At 34.2% G+C, this 19,949-nt stretch overlaps 1 protein-coding gene across 7 annotated transcripts in view; it reads right to left on the reverse strand.

Moving 5' to 3' along the window:
- The window catches only part of GREB1 (growth regulating estrogen receptor binding 1), a 157,314-nt gene that overhangs the window by 108,907 nt on the left and 28,458 nt on the right, over positions 1-19,949 (reverse strand). For 6 of the 7 annotated variants that reach the window (XM_031950668.1, XM_031950669.1, XM_003757968.3 and 3 more), the window contains exons 2-3: positions 15,138-15,297; positions 3,723-3,842 (exon numbers count right to left, since the gene is read on the reverse strand). In XM_031950668.1, coding sequence (XP_031806528.1) covers positions 3,723-3,842; positions 15,138-15,294 — 277 coding nt within the window. In that variant the 5' untranslated portion in view covers positions 15,295-15,297. The remainder of the gene's footprint in view (positions 1-3,722; positions 3,843-15,137; positions 15,298-19,949) is intronic. The other variant, XM_031950670.1, reaches the window with a different exon arrangement.

Here is a 19,949-nt window from a genome sequence, read left to right on the forward strand (position 1 = left end):
GCCATCTGTGTCCAGTAGCAAATACAGATCAGGACAACTGGAGATGGTTCTGGATGCAGTGGGAGACCTTGGCCTTTTTAAGCTAAGGTCTTTAACAGGTCTCAGTTTGACTGAGGCAATGCCCAACCAGTGACTAAGGCTGGGAGGCAAAGTGTTCCAAGAATGAAGGACAGTCAGAAAACTCTCAGTCCCAAGACGTGAAGTGCCTTATCTGTGGAACAGTAAAAAGACCAATGTCACCAGACCTAAGGGGATGTATTAGGAAATCAAGTATAAGAAGACTGAAAAGGTAGGAAGGGGCCAGGGGAAAAACAGTTTTGAATATCTAGATATTCATAGAATAGAGCATTTTATATTTGTCCTTGGATACAGCAGGAAGCCACTGGAGTTTATTGGAATGAAGGGGTAAAGTGAAAGGATGGGAACCTGCTGGAATATGACTTAATCAGACCTTTGTTTTAGGAAAATCACTTTAATAGCTGAATGGAGAATAAGTGAGTGAGAATTCATTTGAGGTAGGCAGTCCTGCCAATAGGCTATTGTAATAATAAAGATATAAGGTGGTGAATGCCTAAAGTAGTTGAAGAAACTGAAGTAAACAAACTGCTCAACGTCACACAGCTAGTATGTTTCTGAGGCTGTATTTGAACTCAGATCTTCCTGACTTCAAGCCCAGATCTCTATTCACTGAACCACATGGCCACCTCTATACCATCTGCATTTCACCCCAATGGAGCATTAGAGAATTTGCATGGAAATATCTCATAAGCTGTAAGGGATTTGAAGCTAGAAGAGAACTTAGAAGTCATGCACATAAATCTCCTTCTGATACAAATGACAAAAAAGGGGCCTAAAGACATGAAGTCAGAGGTTTCTGGGAGTTTCTGAGAGTTAATAAGGTTTGAGTTTAGATCCCAAATTTATTACACATTACCTATTCAATCATTTTCAAATGACTTCACCTCTCAATTTCCATTCCTGAACTTTTAAAGTTATTATTACTTAATATACAAAGGCAGCATCAATTGATGGACAGATGGATGAATGAATGAATGAATAATGAAAAAGATATAGAGGTAGTAAGAGAGATAAATTTAAAACAAAATTGTCTAACTCCAAATCCCCTGCTCTACCCACTTAACCATACTGCCTATTATATTCTAAGACTTGAACTACATAGTAAAAATAAATAAAATAAGTAGAACTTAGTATAAAATAATTTTATAATGATCTTTTGTACTTTAGGACATTAAATTATACAACTTTTGTATGTATAAAAGATTAGGCACTTTCTTTTTAGCAGGAAGGCAACACATTCCTATACTTTTAATGTATATGTTTGTTATAATGTCCACGTAAACATATACCCTATGTGCCTTTTTAATTAGTTTGTCTCAATAAACAATACATAGAGAAAAAAATAGAAATAATGTTTAAAATGCAAGCCTCCTACCATATCTGGTGATATGAGGATATTTAGAGATATCTGGATATCTCAGAGATTTGCAAATTATTTTCTTTATAACTCAGTAAGAGAAACAGTACAAGTCTCCCCTTATGTTATAAATGGAGAAATTGAGAGGTTAAGTACAAAAATATCACTATTTGACCAATTTAGTCATAGAGGAGGGCAAACAGTCCCCTGGGACACTGCCAGGCCACTGCATGAGAATAGTACTCTTTCCACAAAACTGTGTAAAAGGAGAGAGCACAAATTGCTAGCTTTCAATTTTAAGAAGTTATTCATCAAGTTCTAAATTCAATTGCTCCTATCAGGTACATTTAGTACCAGTGGATACAGTACCAGACCTGGGGTCAGAAAGACCTAAATTCAAATCTGACCTCAGACAATTACAAATGGACTCTGGACAAGTGTGTGACCCTGACAAGTGTAATCTTGAACAATTCACTTCCTTCCTGCCTGTCTCAGTTTCCTCATTTGTAAAAAGAGCTGGAGAAGGAAATGGCAAACCATTCCAGTATCTTTGCCAAGAAAATCCCAGATGGGGTTTCAAAGAATTAGAAAACAACTGACAATGGTACAATAGGAACAACAAACCTTCTAAATTTCAATGTTTTTGGAATCAAGCCCCCTTACCCCACCCCTGGTTCTAGGTCTAGTTAAATGAATTGTCCCTAGTTCTGGATCTAGTTAAGCAAATTGTCCCTGATCACATGATTAGTAGGCACAGGTGCCAAGATTCAGACCTTATGATTCCAAATACAGCATCCCTTCCACTATGCCTGAGTTGAATAGAATATACAGGATTATCAGGACTATTATTCAACTACATTATGAATTAAATGACCTTCTGAGATAGTCTGGGAAACTCACTCTGTGCTCCAAGTTCCAATGTATACATTTCTGCCATACCCATTCTTAAGTTTAATTTTGTGGATCTGTTTAAGATGACATGATTCTATTTATGACATGAAGCAATCTAGACAACCAACATAGCTACTTTTATAGGATATAAGATAAGGAGACAGTCAACATTCTGCAATATTGTAAAAATAGGCTTTTTTTTTCTTTGCCTGTTTTCAAACAGATCCAGTAGTAAAACCAGAGATATACTTGAAAATTAATTTACTCATGCCTTTCTTGCCCTTTGCCTCTCATCCCTCTTCACTGAACTTAATATAATAGAAATAGCACTTTAGGGTTTCTAGGCTCAAATAAAGCTGTGCTATGTGCTAGCTTATATGATGTTGGGCAGATCACTTAATCTCTCCTATCCTCAGTTTCCTCATCTATCAAATAGAGAGACCTGATCTCTAAAGCCCTTTCCAGCTGTAAAGCTGGGGCCTAACTGTTATCCTTAATCACATAAGCTAAGTAGTCATCTTGTTACGTTGGAATCAAAGGCATGTCTTCTTAATGAAGTTGAGAAATGTATAAATTTTTATGGAATTGAGAAATATATAAAGGATAACAAAAGAAGACAAAAGAGGAAGGATATCCTAGTAATCTCTCAAATTTACTTATCACTTCTTGGTTAAAAAGCACTTTCACATAAAAAAATTTACTTAATCTTCAGAATGCCTGAGGCAACCAGGGAAGAAATTATTCAGCTCATATCCCATTATATAGATGAAAAAAATGAGGTTTACAAAGATAAAGCAATTCGGCCAAAGTTACAAAGGTAGCAAGTGGTAGACCTAGGACTTAAACTCAAAAACTTCTGGCTATTACATACAGCTTTCTTTCCACTATAATATTCCCATCTTTCAATGTTTTTACCATGTACCACACATCTTTGTCACAGGATATATTTCCAAAGATCCCAATAGCCATAGCACTGATGACAAAATCATATGATATTCCAGACAAGAAAGTTCAGCCACCTTTTCTTCACAGTATAGATAAGGAAAAACAACAATAACAACAGCAACAGCACTATATTTAGAGTGATGGGGCCTGTTTTTCTCATTTTCTAATTGTAAAATCTCTGGGGCCTCTTTGAGCCTCAGTTTCCTCATCTATAAAATGTGGGAAAATAACACCTATAAGAATTGCCCTTCACAGGGTTTTTTAGACTTAAATAAACTCTATGCATTCTACAAACTTTAAAGCATTAATATGAATGTCCCCTGTTATTTTTACTATTATTAAGATTTGGCAATTTGAACCCAAAGTTCTCTAAAAAAATCACTTCCAGCTTTAAAATCTATTAGGTTAATAGCAAAAATAGCCTTTCCTTGTGGACCAATAAAATCCTTACCATCTGTGGTACAGCATCCTTCAGGAGGAGGGTGCATCTGATAGGAATTAAGGGGACTATTTGACTCCAATCCTTCCTCTTCTTCTTCTTCTTCTTCCTCATTGTCTCCCCGGCTGCCTGCTAAAAGGAAAGAAATTAACATGGCAGGAGACAGCATTCTGCAATGTTGTGAAAATAGGCTCTGTTTTTCTTTCCCTGTTTTCAACAGACTCAGTGCTAAAACCAGAAAATCTATTTACTTAACATTTATGAAGTACCTTGTATACATACAGTAGTACAGCAAGTTGTAGGTGATTTACAAAATTTGGACAGAATAGGCCCTAGCCTCATGAGTTCCCAGTCCAATACTTAGAAACCACAGGTTCAATAAAGGAGTATAATTAATTAAACAAATATTTATTCAACATAAATCATGTGAAAGAGGATAAGAAGATGAAAACTGACACTTTCTCTGTCCTCAAGAAGCTTATTCAAGTAAGGGTATTAGAAATATGATACATAATTAAGTATAAAACAAAGGTAGAATGTAATAGGGAAAGAAGATATAGATATCCCAGATGCTCAAGAAGCACTTTTTTTGTACTTTCAATCAGGTATTATTACAGCCCTATGCATCAATGTACCATTTTTTAAAGTTTTAACTATAATTAGTTCAAAAAATATCTATAACAGAAAGTTATGCTTTCTTTTGTTTCACTATAATTTGCCTTAACTTTGTCTCAACAAATAGATCAATTTCTGCAAGTAGATTGTCATTTATCTGTGACAGAGATCACCAAAATGTTAGCCATGACACAAAATTTATTAAGCCACACAGCAACACATGATACCTCATGGGGAAGAAGTAACATCATAGTTTTCAGTTTCCTAGCTCCTAATATATTTCCCATCTAGCTACAAGGAAGGGAAGACCTGGCCACCAAAGATCAGAAATCAATCAACAAGCATTTATTAAGCACCTACTGCAACATATGCCAGTTGAAATAATGAGGGGGAAAAAAAACCATCAAGAGGCCTGGGTCTGGTATTGCCACTAATTTGCTTGCAGTGAGGGAATTGGTTTAAATGATCTCTCAGGTTTCCCTTTAGTTCTGATGTTGTTATCTTTATAGTCTTGAAAAATTGGTAATCAAGTCAGGTCTTCCTGATAAAGGAAAATCTTCATAGTACTCCCCACTTTCATCAAATAAGCCTTGGATACTCAACCTGCTTCAGTTCCCTCTACCTGTAGATCTCTTAAATCTGAGTTAAAATTGCCAAGGGAACTCCATAAATACCCAAGGAAGGTGAAGCTTGAGTTCCTACCGGAATGTGAACTGATGAATGCTCTATTATAAATACACAGGAGCAAATCATAAAAACCAATTGTCCTCTGTCAAGTTATGAGTGGAAACTAAATATGATCTGAAGAGAGGCAAAGTCTTTTTTAGTCTTTGAGGGAGACTCAAACTCCAAGGAGATGAGTTTACTAATCCTCTCTAACCCACTTGGAAGTAACATCATAAAAACTTACACCAACCAAATGAAAAAATAATAATGGAATTTTAGCACAGAAACTGATGTTAGGATGGAAGCTCCCACTGCACTTGGAAGTAGATATCCTGTCTTAGAATTCTGGCTCTGAAACATCATAGTTACATAAAGTCAGACAATCCCTTGATTTCTTCCTCTGTTAAAAAGAATGTTAAACTATAATATGAGTTCTTATTCTGGAGCCCATAAACTTATTTTTTGTTTTTTTTTCTTAGATTATACATGTACATTCATTTTTACATATTTCCATCTGAGTCATACTGAGGAAGAAAAATCAGAGCAAAAGGGAAAAACCATGAGAAAGAAAAAAAGACCAAAAAAAAAAAAAGTGAGAACAGTATGCTTAGATCTGCAGTCAGTCTATATAGTTCTCTCTCTGGACACAGATGTCGTTTTCCACCCGAAGTCCATCGAATTGCCTAAGGTCACCGAATTGCTGAGAAGAGCTAAATTTATCTCAGTTGATCATCACACAATCTCGCTGTTGCTGTGTACAATGTCCACCTCAAACACCACCACCCCCACCCTGGATCTTCTCACTTCACTCAACATCAGTCATGAATTTATTTTTTAAAATATTTTAACAACTATACAATTTGGTTTCCTTTATAATCCTATATATTTTATATTATTCATTTTAAAACATTATTATGAAAACAAAAATCCATAAGCTTTACTAGACTGCCAAAATGAATCCTTGATAGAAGAAAGATTAAGAACCCTTTTCTTTACTAGATGACCTAAGACCCCTCCAGCTCTAAGATTCAACAATCCTATGGTCTGAGGACCATCAGAAAAAGTTAAGACACTTATTGTTTCAACAGGCAAGTGGGTTTTTTGGACAGATCCTAAATATTGCAGAGTCATCATTATATAATCAATTTATTAAAACTAGAAAACACGGGGAAGATCATCTATTCAAACCTTTTCATTTTACAAATGAAAATGGGGACTTAACCTAGTTTGAAAAACGTTTTATAGCTGGGTTAGTTAATGGTTTTCAACTCCACTGTTTTTTGTCTTCTCAGAATGATTCGAATTTATATAGTACCTAAAAAATTTAATAAGCAGTTTTGTCATAACCCTGTGAGGGTCAAATGTGAATATTATCATCCCCATTTTACAATTAAGGAAAGTGAAATTCCAAGAGGTTGAATATTTTTGCAAAGGTCACAAAGTTTCATAGCTTTCTCTGAAATCCAAATCCTCAAACTTCCAACATAGTTCTCCTTCTATTGTACAATGTTACACTGCCAATACAAAGCTTAAATACCAAAAAGGTCACAGGATATGGTAGTTACCACTACATTCTTCTTTCAACTGCTTTCAAGAGTCAACTGAATTCAGCCATTATTTTATAGGGATGAACATGGAGATAAATTTATATCAGGAAATTTTATTTATATGGATTTTTACACACACACACAGACACACAGACACACACAAAATCACACACAATCTTGTATTACCAAATGATTTCCATATTCTCTTCCCATCTACTTAAAAGAATCAATTGAATTCAACCATTATTTAATAGTGGTCAACATAGAAATGGAGTTAGACCAGAAACTTATATTTATATGTGTGTTTAGATTATATGGATATATATGAATATATATGTTTACATCCAAATGTCCCTGTATACCAAATAATCTCTACCCCAATTGTAAATGATTTTAACTATTTAGGCAATAGAGTCCATTCTAGATTCTAAAGTCCATTGAGTTCAAGGGTAATATCTTAACTAAATTGTATTAATTCCCCCCCAGCACCTAGCCTCTACATACAATAACACAAAATTTCAGAGTTGGGAAAAATCATCAGAATACATTATTCATACCTAACCAAGAATCTCCCCTATATAACAGTATGTCAGAGTCAACTCAAACTGGCTCTCTCTCTGAGTGTTAAGTTTTCAATGTGAACATTTTTACCTTAGAAATTGGCAAATGCTACAAACGAGAACTTGATTTATTGTTTTCTTGGCTGTCTAGATTTAAGAAAACAATGGGAAATGGTGAATGATTCAGATTAAACTCAAAAGTATGTCATGTATACTTTTCACCCCAGAGAGGCAGTTGTTAAACATTTATCAGCATATCACCGCCATACGATACACCCAACAACTAGTCAGCTAACCTTTGCTGGAAGGTATCTATTGAAGGGGAGCACATTACTTCCAGATGCAAGGTCAAGTGTTATATTAAGCAGTAATTTACCTCTTTGCAATTTCCTACCTCTAGGGAAAAGCAGCACACATTTAATGCCTTCTCTATGTGACAGCATTTCAAACATTCACTGAAAACATATTATGTATTTAGCTGTGCTAAGTACTGTAGATACAAATAAAAGTACTATCATTTCAGAGTCTAGGGTTCTAATTAACAGCTGCTGAATATGGAAAGATGGCTATTAGGTCTTCAAGTTAGATACTTATCAAATATTTATTGAATAGAAAAAATACTGTTCTAATATGCTTGACACTAAATTATAAAAACACAATATTAAGAATTATAATAAAAATGATTACTACCATTTATATAGTAATTTAATGTTTACAAAGCACTTTAATTACATTATCTCATTTGATTCTTTTCATAACCCTGAAAGGTAGGTTCTATTATCCTACTTTTAAAGATGACCAAATGGAAGATGAATCAGGAAAAGGGATGGACCCAGGACTGTATAGCTTAGCAAATAACTCAACTTCAAGTTATCTTGACTCCTAATTCCAGAATTCTATCCATTCTGCTTATGTTAAAAAGTATCTCATAATATAAAAATGAAAACAAATTGGAGAGGATAGTTCAACTAGGGGACAGCACTGGCAAGGTGAAAAGAGTTCTGGGTTTGGAGTCACAAGACCTGGACTCAAATTCTCTAGCCACTCCTCACTTGCCACATGACCTTGACCTCATTACTTTACCTCACCTTCCTGAGTTTCAGCTTTTCTCCTTCTAAAATACCAGTGCAGCAAAGCATTTAACAAACTTCTAAGTACCAGAAAAGTGTGCACTATTACTATCATCTGCCTACATTAATAAAAGCGTAGCTAGGTGGTACAATGGAGAGATAGCATGAAATAATATAAAATAAAACATGTCACAAATCTTAAAACTATCTTTAAAATGCAAGGTATAATGATGATTATAATGACATTTCCTAGACTGTATCCCTTAACTCCTTAGTAAAATATAAGTTTAGTAGGAAATAATTTTCAGTTTCTGTATTTGTATCCCCAGAATCTAACACAGTCTCTGGCACCAAGTGATTAATAAATGCTTGTTGACTGACTGATTCTTATACAGATCTTTGCAAAACCTGTGATTTTGATTCTTCAAAGTACAAAACACACTATTTGATAATGAGCATAATTTAAATCATTTAATGTTTTTCTCCATAACTTTGATAGCCTCCTCCCATCATTTTAGATGTTTTCTCATGAATATCCTTCCTTATATTATAGAGTAATGTAACTTTACAACTTCTCCATGATTTTCCTGTCTCCCCTATGGTGCCAAGCTATGATTTTGGTTACCCTTGTGCCTGCTTCTAACACCTTTCTGGGTTTTTTTCCCTATCTATTTCTCTTTCTATTTTCTCAGTTTTCCTCTCTTTAAAATGAAAATAGCCATTTTATATATTGCTGATAAAATGAAACAGAGATTTTGAGCTGAGGTTAGCTATGGAGCTCCCTTCATCCAATCCTCTCACTTAAGGAAATTGAGATACAGAAGTTAGTGACTTGTGCATAATCAAAAAGAGAATTAATAGCGTATCTTCTGAGTTCAGCACCAATGGGTTTTTTCTCCTATACCATGCTTCAAAGAAAAATAAATAATGCTTCAAAAGAGGGCTTATAAGAAGTAATATACATAGCTTTAGCTCTTATATGGACGTTCCTTAATGATTAGATAATTCAGATAATCAATAAGCATTTATTAAAATCCTACAATTTGTTAGGTGTTGTCTAGAAAATGGAGATACAAAGATAGAAACAAAATAGTCCCTGCCCTCAAAAAACTTACATTTTATTGAGGAAGAAAACATATAAATACATAAATCTGTACAAAATAAATGCATTGTAATTTTGGAGATAACAACGCCAGCAGCTAAGGGGAGAGGAGAAGGGCAAGAACGCTTCATGTAAGAGTGACACTTAAATTGTTTTAAAGAATTCAAGGCATTCCAAAAGGAAGGAAAAGTGAGAAAATAGTTTATTCCAAGTTTGGGAGAAAGCTGGTACACAAGCACAGATACTGGAAATGGAGACCAGTTTGGATTTCAGGAAAAGAATGCATGAAGAGGAGTAATGCATAATAAAGCTTTTTTTTTAAAAGCAGGTTGGGATGAGGTTGTGAAAAATAAATAAAATGTGAAAGGAGTTTATTTGAACCATGACTTAATAGGGAGCCATAGGATTTTATGTAGCAAGACATTTACTGTTCAAATCTCTGCTCTAAGAAAATCAATTTGATGCTATGTGGAGGATAAGATAGGCAAGGAAAGAGACTTGAGGCAGGAAAAGCAAGTAGAAAAGATCCTATTGCAACAATTCAAGGTAGGGGTAATGGGGAAATTAAATTGTCATTAGTGAGAGCTTTCCATAACTAACTGGAAACCCACTGTCCTCTCTAGAAAATGTTATATGCATATACTCTTCTTACTTTCTGCCTCTAACTTTGTAAATATTAATCAAATATACACAACCATTCCTAGAAAGGAAATGTAAACCAAACTTCCAACTCCACTCACCATTATTTAATCTCTCTAAGACTATCCAGTTCAAAAACTCTCTCCCAGGTCACCACTGCACATATTGGCTTCTTCTACTAGAATATAAATTCCTTGAGGACAAAGTCTCTCTTTTATATTTGTATCCTCAGCAATTAGCAAAGTAACTGCATTGAAAAGCATTTAATATGTTTCTACATGCTCATTTACATCATTATTTAAAAACACATATACAGACTCTCCCTATTTTCCTAGTATTAGATTGGTGTAACAAAATCCATGCTTCTCAATAAAATCATGGCAGGTGGGTTTTTTTTAACTTTTTAAAAATTAGCACTATAAAAACAATACAGGGTCAACTGAGAAAGACTCTAACCCAGAGAAGCTGGCTACAAATTCAAGAGAAGGCAACACAAGGGGAGAAAATCCTTAAAGAATGAAATCACCCACAGCCTTACACAGTTGTAGTCTCTTGTAGCACCCAATGGAAACACATTGTTCCACAAAGCTGAAAATAGCAGGAATTCAGGCTCACAAGTAAATGAAAGACTGACCTTACTTAAGCCCCCTAAAGACAGAGAAAGAGCTTGAAAGCCCATCAGCAAGAAAGCAAGATTAAAGGTCAGAGGTCTACATAAGACATTCCAGGATCTTTGGTTGGATCAGTTAAGAGAGCAGTAAGTGCCCAGGCTACTTTTCCCTTTTCCTCTTCTTTCAAAAACCAGGAGCCAACTTAGAGCAGAATTACTGAAGTTCCAGTGGCAAGGCTAGAGCTGTAAAACGTTAATGTCATAAACTAGATTACCTTTATCTTTATCAACTCACAAATCCAGGATGCTATGAGATTAGCAGCTACACATTATTGCTAACTGTGAATGGACAATTTTGTTTTCTTTGTAGAGAATAGCAGTAACTTCCATTTCTATGGAGAGTAGTCTGGGGAGCTAGTTTTAGAACCAGGAAGGCTCATTTAAGTTTTATTTCTGACCTAACAGCTTTTGGACCCTGAGCAAGAAGATATTTAACCTCATAAATTTCCATGCAGCTAAGATTATGCATTGCACAGAAGGGGGTTCCCTAAACTCACTGGTAGAAAAGGATCCTTCATCCAAGAATTTCCCTGTAGCTATATAATTCCTGGCCCTGGCCCCATCTCTTACCAATATATATATATATATATATATATATATATATATATATATATATATATACATAATATCTTGAGTTCTATACTTGGCTTACAACAATTCTATGCCCCTTATTAACTGTGTGCCCTTAAACAAAATCATTTACCTTTCCTGAGCCTCAGTTTCCTATTCTGTAAATGAAAGGATTGTGCATTTCAAAAAGGCAATAGTAGGATCATTATTTCCACAGGAAACTGAGCCTCAGAAGCAAAATGATTAACTGATAATTCACTCAGGTGTGTCAGAAGAAGAATTCAAACCCAGGTCTCCTGTCTGTAAATCTAACATTCTTCTAATAAACCATATATGCCACACTGTCCTTCCACTCATATTTTGTTTTGATTCCATCATTCAAATTCAATTTGGCAAATACTGATTAATCACTTGCTCTATTAAGTGCTAAGAAACACAAACTGAACCAGTTCATGTCATAGTGAATCCATTTCCATTATTACCAAATGACACTTTTTCCTCAGCTTTGCCTACAAAGATTATACTTCAAAATTGTGAAAGTGGTTTTGTAAGTCTCAGAAAGCAATTAAGAAATAAATAAAATGTGCACAATTTAGGGTTTGATTTTTTTCTGAGAAGAGAAAATAGAAACTGAAAGGTGAACTGAAATGCCTAGATCAAAGGGAGAAAATATTTGGAGGTTTTTTACTGGGTATAGGCCAGATTGAAATTTTCCTAAAAATATAGTGTTAATGGGGGAAAGAATACAAATATCCCCAGCAATAAAAATAATCTTTAAGGAGGTACAGTAGAGAGATAAGAGGCACAACCAGAGACAGACAAAACAAGATGTAGTTTAAACAAACCAGTCTCCACAAGGTTTTATGATGTGGCAAACAGTGGCTCAGAGTTGAGTGCTTTGGCTTACTGTGACATTTAACAAAACAAGGATTGCCTCTTCTAATTCTTTTTTGTTTCTTTTCTTTCACTCCTTGAAGACACTGAAAAAAAAGGAGTCAATTCGGTGCCATGAGCAAATGAGAAGATGAGAAATAAGAGAGTGACTGCCTCTGGTTTTAATACCAGAGTGAACCATTGAAAAATCTCCTAACATCTGGAAGCAAACTGTTGACATTCAATCCAGAGGAATGTAAATTGTAAGCCCCAAAAACTGACCTTGAAAAGCTACTTACTCCCAAAGTACTCTAACCAGATATGGGAATCCAGTGTGGTTAGAATTGTCAAGAATGCAGGAATGGGGGAAAGTTAGTCTACTCCCACATTGTAAAAATAACATACAGATCAGAGATCCTAAGAGTTCTCCTCTCTATTCTTCTTCCACCACTGTGAGTTGTGATTACAATTAAATCTGCTTCTCAGATAACAATCTGCTCCCACTACTTCTCAAAACTAAGAAAATAATTATGCAATGTAGCATAGTAGAAGGAGTACAGGGCTTAAATTTTAAAAACCTAGGTTTGAGTCTGGGCCATCTCATTTACTGATCGTGTAATCAAAGTCAATTTGATTTATGTTCTTAGATCCTCCATTTTATCACCATTAAACAGAAATTAATATACCTGCATGGCCACCATCACAAAGTTGTCTTTTGTAAACTAGAAAATACCATATAAATGTGTTACTATAATTAAAATACTGCAATAATTAAAAACAACAATTTTCCTCCACTTAAGTTCTCCTTCATATATACTTTGAGAAAGTCAAATACAGATTGAAATATCCAATGCAGATCCAAAAAAATTATAGAAATTTTTTTACAGGGACAAAAAATTAGAAGGAAAAAAATGGGTGTCTATTGATTGGGATGGCCAACTGATTTGTAGTATATAAATTAATGTAATGTTATAAAGCCAAAAAGAAAGGGAAAAAATGAAGAATTCAGAGAAACTTAGGAAGACTCTATATATTGATATAGAACAAAGTAAGCAGAACCAGAAGAATATACAGAAAAAACCAAAATAATTCAAAGGAGAGGAAAAAAACACTGATAGAGTTGAGAACTCTGATCAATACTGAGCCAACTACGACTTCAGTGGACTAATGATTAGTGTAGTTCCTATTTCTCAATAGAAAAATGGAAGAATATAGGTATGTAATAAGGCATATATTGATAGGCATGATATATTTACCTGTAGTTGTTTGTTAAAAGGGAAAAATGGGGAGAATCATTCAGAATGGCAGCAATGAAGGTTCAGGAAGACTAAAATATTTAAACAGAAAAAAAAATTTTAAGTAAAATCTGTCTTTAATGCCTCATCATGATGTGAAGAGGATTCTAGGTTCCTTAAGATTCTACCATTGAAAAAGGTCTTATCAAAATGAAAAATTTCAAGCCTGATCTTGAAAACAAAATAGGCTTGTTATATGAGGACCACTTTGGCAAGTTCAAGGAGGCTAGCTCATCAACAGGTCTTAAGTATGGTAGAGAGATCTCATCCAAATCCTATCAAACCAGGCATAAAAAAAAATCACAAAATGTGAAAAACAGTTAGTTACAAACAAAAAAAAAATTAGGAATGGACATCGAAAAAGCTTAGGGATTATAGAGATTTCAAAGACCATTTAGCCCAATTCCCCATTTTACAGTGAAGAACTATTAAGCCCCAAGACTATAGTAAGTCTCTGCAGATAAAGAGGCTCAAAGCATTGAGCCAAAGGTCACTTAGCTACCATGTAGACAAGTCAAAATAAAAATAGTCCCTTCCTTATGCTACTTCTGTAAGTTAATATTAGTAATATTATTTACTCACATAAGCAAAAAATTCATCTATTTCTGAGCCCAACTTCCTTTCAAGTACTGTGCCTTCACTATTTCACTAGGTAATTTAATTAGGAATATTCTCAGTTATTATGCAATAAATGCTTTTTCATTGAAAAAAAAAGCTTATAAGTGAAATCCAAAAAGTTCACAGTTGATGTAAATCTGGGTCTATGTTTTAGGGAAGAGAGGAATACTCACTATGAAATTGCTCAAAACCAACTTCATGCCACCTACTTAACTACTCAAATTAATGAATATCAGCCTGTCATTTGTTATCATTAATAAAATTGTCCAAAATATCCTAAAATTGTCAAGTAAGGCAGTTTAACAAACTATACTTTTAAAAAATTTATTTGGAGTCCTACTCCATAGGATCCACATATTTTAATAGCAACACATTTCTACATATAATCTGTACATCCAAGAACATTTTTAGGCCACAGCAATCAAAACTATAAACTAAAAGGAAACCTTAATTGAACACTAACTTTGTCTTCTAATGGTAGTCTATGGAATTATGTTTGACGTAAAAATCCAACATCATATATTCTAGATGTAGTTTTAAAAAACAAGAATAATAAAACCAGTATTTTTTCATGCAACTAAACTTAATTCCTCAAGTAATTAAGTAAATCCTGAAGCTTTCCATAGGAATTAAGAACAATTTAATTTCAAATCGGATAGCTTTTCAGTATCTCAGGCTACTGAGCTAGTTTTTTCTAGATGATTTCAGTACTGCTTATCACAACAGAAACCACTTCAAGTATCTGCCCAAGTTTTGCAGTCAATCACTGAGAAAAAAATAAACAAAAGTCACTTTGAGATAGAAGTGTTAACATTTCTGGCACAGCCAGATGAAAATGTTCAAACCCACCAAAAAGAGAGATCTAAAATATAGCTTAAAAACAGTATAATTAATTAACATGTGCCTGCAAAAACAATACTGGTCAAAAAGGTGTATGTCTTCTAATTTAATTTTACAGTAATCTTTTGGTCTTCTAATTTTGGTGATACAGGAAAAATTATATGATAATGTTTATATCAATTTTCATTCTAACATTTCATTAGTCTCAAAACACTCCTAATATAGGAGTAAGGTTCTTTATAAATTATTGGGTATGTACTATGTAAAGTAGAAAAAGAAAAGATTTTTACTATTTTTACTACTAATTATTCAAATTTAAAATACATGCATATGTACATAAAATATGTATCATATTTTCCTACCTTCTAGGGATGAAAGCTGTTGCTCAGCTTCCAAATATAACTGAGAAAAAATTGGCCTGGGAACCAAGTTGTTGGACCGCAGTGAGGCCTCAATGGAATTATGTAAGACTTCTTCAAAACGGGTGGTCTTCAGCTGTCCAGCATAAGAATTTCCCATCTTCTGAAAAAAGGATGAATTAAAGAAAATTTACATTCAACTTCAGTTTCCAGAAGGGATGATACCTATAGATCTAAAAATATATAAGGCAATTCTGCTTCTGAAGAAGGGGCAGAGCTACATTGTCTCTAATGGGAAGAAAAAGGAAAACTTCACTCAGCCTCCCCTCCGCCCCCAAACCCTCAGCCTAGTAAATTACAGGAAGTTATATAAGTAACAGCTTTCCATTATTCAATGGAGTCGAGGAAGAGTCTGACACTTTTGAAAATATTTTACTAGAAACTGGGTTCTTATAATTCCCAAGTTTAACACACTTCATGATATTTCCCAAAGATGCATTCCCATATAGAAGACAGAACACCGCTATCCAATAATCTTTTTTTTTATTTCCATAATCTAAAACAAAACACTCTTTAAGCATTCAGAAGGAAAGATACTTTTTGTATGGGAGTAACAGGCAATTAGCAATTCAGAGAACCATCTGCTCGCCTATATTACTTTAAAAGGAGTCTCCAACTCAAAAGGCAAAAGAACAGATAATCTGTGAACACAGCTGCCAAAAAATTACAATAAAACAGACTGTTAATTTCTAACATCATATGGGAAGAAAAATATGTTGAGTATGTAGGGACAGGAACTGAGCCTGTGGTTTCATTGCTTTAGGGAATGCTTGGATATTAAAAGTTTTACCAAAGTAGACTTCCAAGAATTACCTACAACAATTGTCTTCCAAGAATTACCTACAACAATGAAATGACTTAAGCCACTTACTCATGTCATACAGTATGTGTGGGAGGTAGAATTTAAATCCAGATCTTACAGGCTATTTCTAAGGCCAGCTGTCTTTCTACTAATAATGTCACATCAACCTCCTTAGCCTCTTGTGTGAAGAAATTAAAGAAGAAATATCTGTATTATTGGGAAATAAGTGTGAACTGTTTGCATTTTTGTTTTTCTTCCCAGGTTATTTTTACCTTCTGAATCCAATTCTTGTGCAACAAGAGAATGTACAGTTCTGCCCACATATATTGTATCTAGGACATATTGTAACATATTTAACATGTATAGGACTGCCTGCCATCTAAAGGAGGGGGTGGAGGGAGGGAAGGGAAAAGTCGGAACAGAAGTGAGTGCAAGGGATAATGTTGTAAAAAAATTATCCATGTATATGTTCTGTTTATAATAAAAAGTTATAGCAAAGTTGGGAAGAAGGGTAGATTTTGGAGGGTAGAAAATGAGATCTATTTTTCATATGATAAGCTTTTAATAGATGTTTGATATAGATTATAGTTGTCAAAGTTGGATATGCTGTTAATAATAAAGAACTAGACAAGAGGAAAAAAAAATCTGTTAATTGTGATCTGTGAATCATAAGTATTTACAATCTATTAAGAATATAGAGAAGATTTCAAAGAATTATAATGTGAACTGCTGCAATATGAAGTGAACAAAATCAGTACAACAATGTAAAAAAACTACTTTGAAAGACTTAAGAAGACTAATCAATGAAATACCCAAACACTTTTAGACAACTATGGAGAACACAAGTTAGAGATGTACATTTTCATCAAGGCCACCATGTGGATCCTTTTGTAAAACTAATCTTATTTGTTACAAAGTCTGGTTCCAAAGGGCAAGAGGAGACAATTACAATTACATTGCCAAAAAAAAGTAAGTCATGGAAACTTTTTAAATTCACAAATGAAAACAGAAAGAAGTTCAGAAGAAAGCATAGACAAAATTTATTACATACTTTTAAAAAAGCAAATTATAAAAGGAAGTTAATAATCCTAAATGCTTTTTTTTAAGTGTTGAAGTTCAGAATTTTGAAATTAAATTTAAAAGAAATTATAGCTTGTGTATTCATGACAGGTCTGATAAACAAAGGCAATGTTTTAAGATGGAAAGAATATAGGATCTCTACTCTAAAGCTCTCAGTTCATGTCTTACTTCCAACTACTTCTGGCTTATAGCCAGTTGTCAGGGTACAGAGAATAGACTGCTTGGTCCGGAATCAGAAACACCCAAGTTTCAATTCAGTCTCAGAGACTTACTGTGACTCTGGGCAAGTCATTTGACGACAGTCTGACTAAATTTTTTCAACTATAAAATGAGGGAAATAATTGCATGTACTTCTCAAGGTTGTTGTAAGGATCAAATTGGATAACATTAAATAGATAAAGCTCTTACTTAGCACTGGAACATTATAAGTGCTTAATAAATTGTTTTTTCTCCTATCTTCCCCTTGGTGACCTAGGGAAATCATTTAACTTCAAGCTTTATACTATCCATCTGTAAAATGGGAATAATACTAACCAATGCCTGCCTCTTGGATTTGTTTCAAGCAAAGGGCTTTGCAGAGTTTATCATAGGAAATCATAGGATCTGACACTCTAAAGAACTTTTGAAATCATCTCTGTTAACTTATTCACTTTTATAGATAAGGAAACCAAGGCCTAGAATGCTCTGAATGAATGAATAAAAATGAACTGCAGATTTAAGATCAATACAGTTTCTTAAGAGGTCATTTAATTCAACCAACTTATTTTATAGATGAGAACAAATGAAATTAATGGCTTGTTTATGCAGTAATTCATCCCCAAGATGCATATATCCAGTAGAAGATGCAAGATTCTAACCAAAGTCTTGTCACTCCAAACCCTACAGTGCCAGTGGTCCTCAAAGTGTAGTCCAAAGAATTGTTGGGGTCTCTTAAACCCTTTCAGAGGGTCTACAAATTCAAAATTATTTTTTATTTCTAATATAGTAAATAGCTATAAATATAACCTATGTGAACAAAAACTCTTTGAACAGATCCTCAATAGTTTTTTAACAACATGAAGATACTGAGAACAAAAGTTTGAGAACCACTGCCACCCTTTCTACTTTATGAGGATGATGTTCAGTTATGTATCAAAACCACCATGAAGAGATGGAAATACTCAGTATTCTAACCTGGAATCAAAAGCCTGAAGGCATAGATTCTATAATTATTTAAATTATTCTACAAATGAAAAAATCTTATTTTAGTTCTCTATAGCATCGTTTATAATAAATATTTAACATTAACGAGTTCTTTACTCAACTGAACCCTTAAGAGAAGGTAATCATGGTCATGCCCCCATTTAGATCTGGTTTCTCTCAAATGTTAAAATGAACTGGTGTAAAAATCACATTAACTTTCTCCCTGCCTCATAAAGAAGGTTTTGCCCTTTCCTCTTCAAACTAAAAGTAAATGGACCCCATTAAACACTTCCTGCTTGCTGTAATAACTCCTGACCACAGGACCTCCTTTTTCAACCCTGGTTACAGCCTGGGGAAATGAGCTGTCTGGGAAGGACTCTTTCAGGAATTAGCCCCAAACAAAAGGAGAATGAATGAGGTCAGCTTAAGCAAGTAACCTGTTAGCCATAGAATCCCAGAATCCATTTCTGAGGCTTTTTCTTCACTTATTGCAAATTTTAATATCTATTGAGATTGACCCACCATTTGGGGCACTGCCTCCATTCATAAAACAAGATGATCTCTAAAACGGCCTTTAATTAATAACTATATCTGACCTCATCTGAAACAATAGTGCCACATTCAAATAATCCTATCGCTACAAATTGACTTAGAAAATCACATATTAACATTATCCATATTTTATTGTATATTTATTTATTTTGTTAAATATTTTCTAATTACATTTTAATCTGTTTCTGCCCCAGTTGAGAGTTTTATGAGTTAAGTTTGATATCTCTGGCTCTAGGGCATCTTAGAATTCCATGAAATTTTTAGAAAACTTAAATGGCCTGGCTTTAAAGAGAATAACTTGTTGATTCATGACACCTAATGGGAAGAAAGTAAAAAAGGCTTCTAAAAGTCAAAAGGGAAGGGAGAGGAGGGAAGAAAGATTGAGATGTGGTAATAATGTATAAACAATGTCACTTTAAAATGATGTCTGCACAAGGAAACAGGCAGGATGTACCTGCAAGGTTTTTATTAGATTCTGTTTGTTTATTTTTATACCCAACACATTCATTCTCTGGGAGGTCTCATGATAATTTGCAGATAAAGGGGAAAAAAACATCAATTTTTTAAAAATCTTTAGATTTACTGAAGTAGATCTGTAATTTCACACAATTAAATGTTCCTCCAATGAAGCAGATTATGATACAACCTTGCCTGCCTGACCTGTGGGAGAATGGTCCATATCCCTTTCAACTTCCTCACAAAGGTCCTCACAAGTGTTCTGAAGGACTTTCTTGCTGCCCTGGCCTTACAAGAATACAGGAGTATTCAGGTTGTCAACTTGTCATTCCCCCACCCCCACTATTTAAATAAATCATTCCTTTTTTTTCTATCATACATTTCTCTTAGTATACCCTTTACTCTTGTACTTCTTTGAAGTTATCTCCTGCTCACATTCACCATCCCCTTTTCCACTGCCTTCTGTCCAATAATTATTTTCAGTTCTTTGGAGATTGTTGTACCCTAAATGTCATAGCCAAACACCACCACCACCATCAGTAGAATATTGGTATTAAAAAAAAAAAAAACAGGTTCGTGGATAAGTTTTGTAGGCTATTCATCCCACTGAATGTCATAATCTAGACATTAGGTTTTCTTCATCTACATAGTCTTTCCTATATGAATGGGAGGGCCAAAGTTAA

Source organism: Sarcophilus harrisii, chromosome 2 (assembly GCF_902635505.1).
Source record: "Sarcophilus harrisii chromosome 2, mSarHar1.11, whole genome shotgun sequence".
Lineage (NCBI taxonomy): Eukaryota > Metazoa > Chordata > Mammalia > Dasyuromorphia > Dasyuridae > Sarcophilus > Sarcophilus harrisii.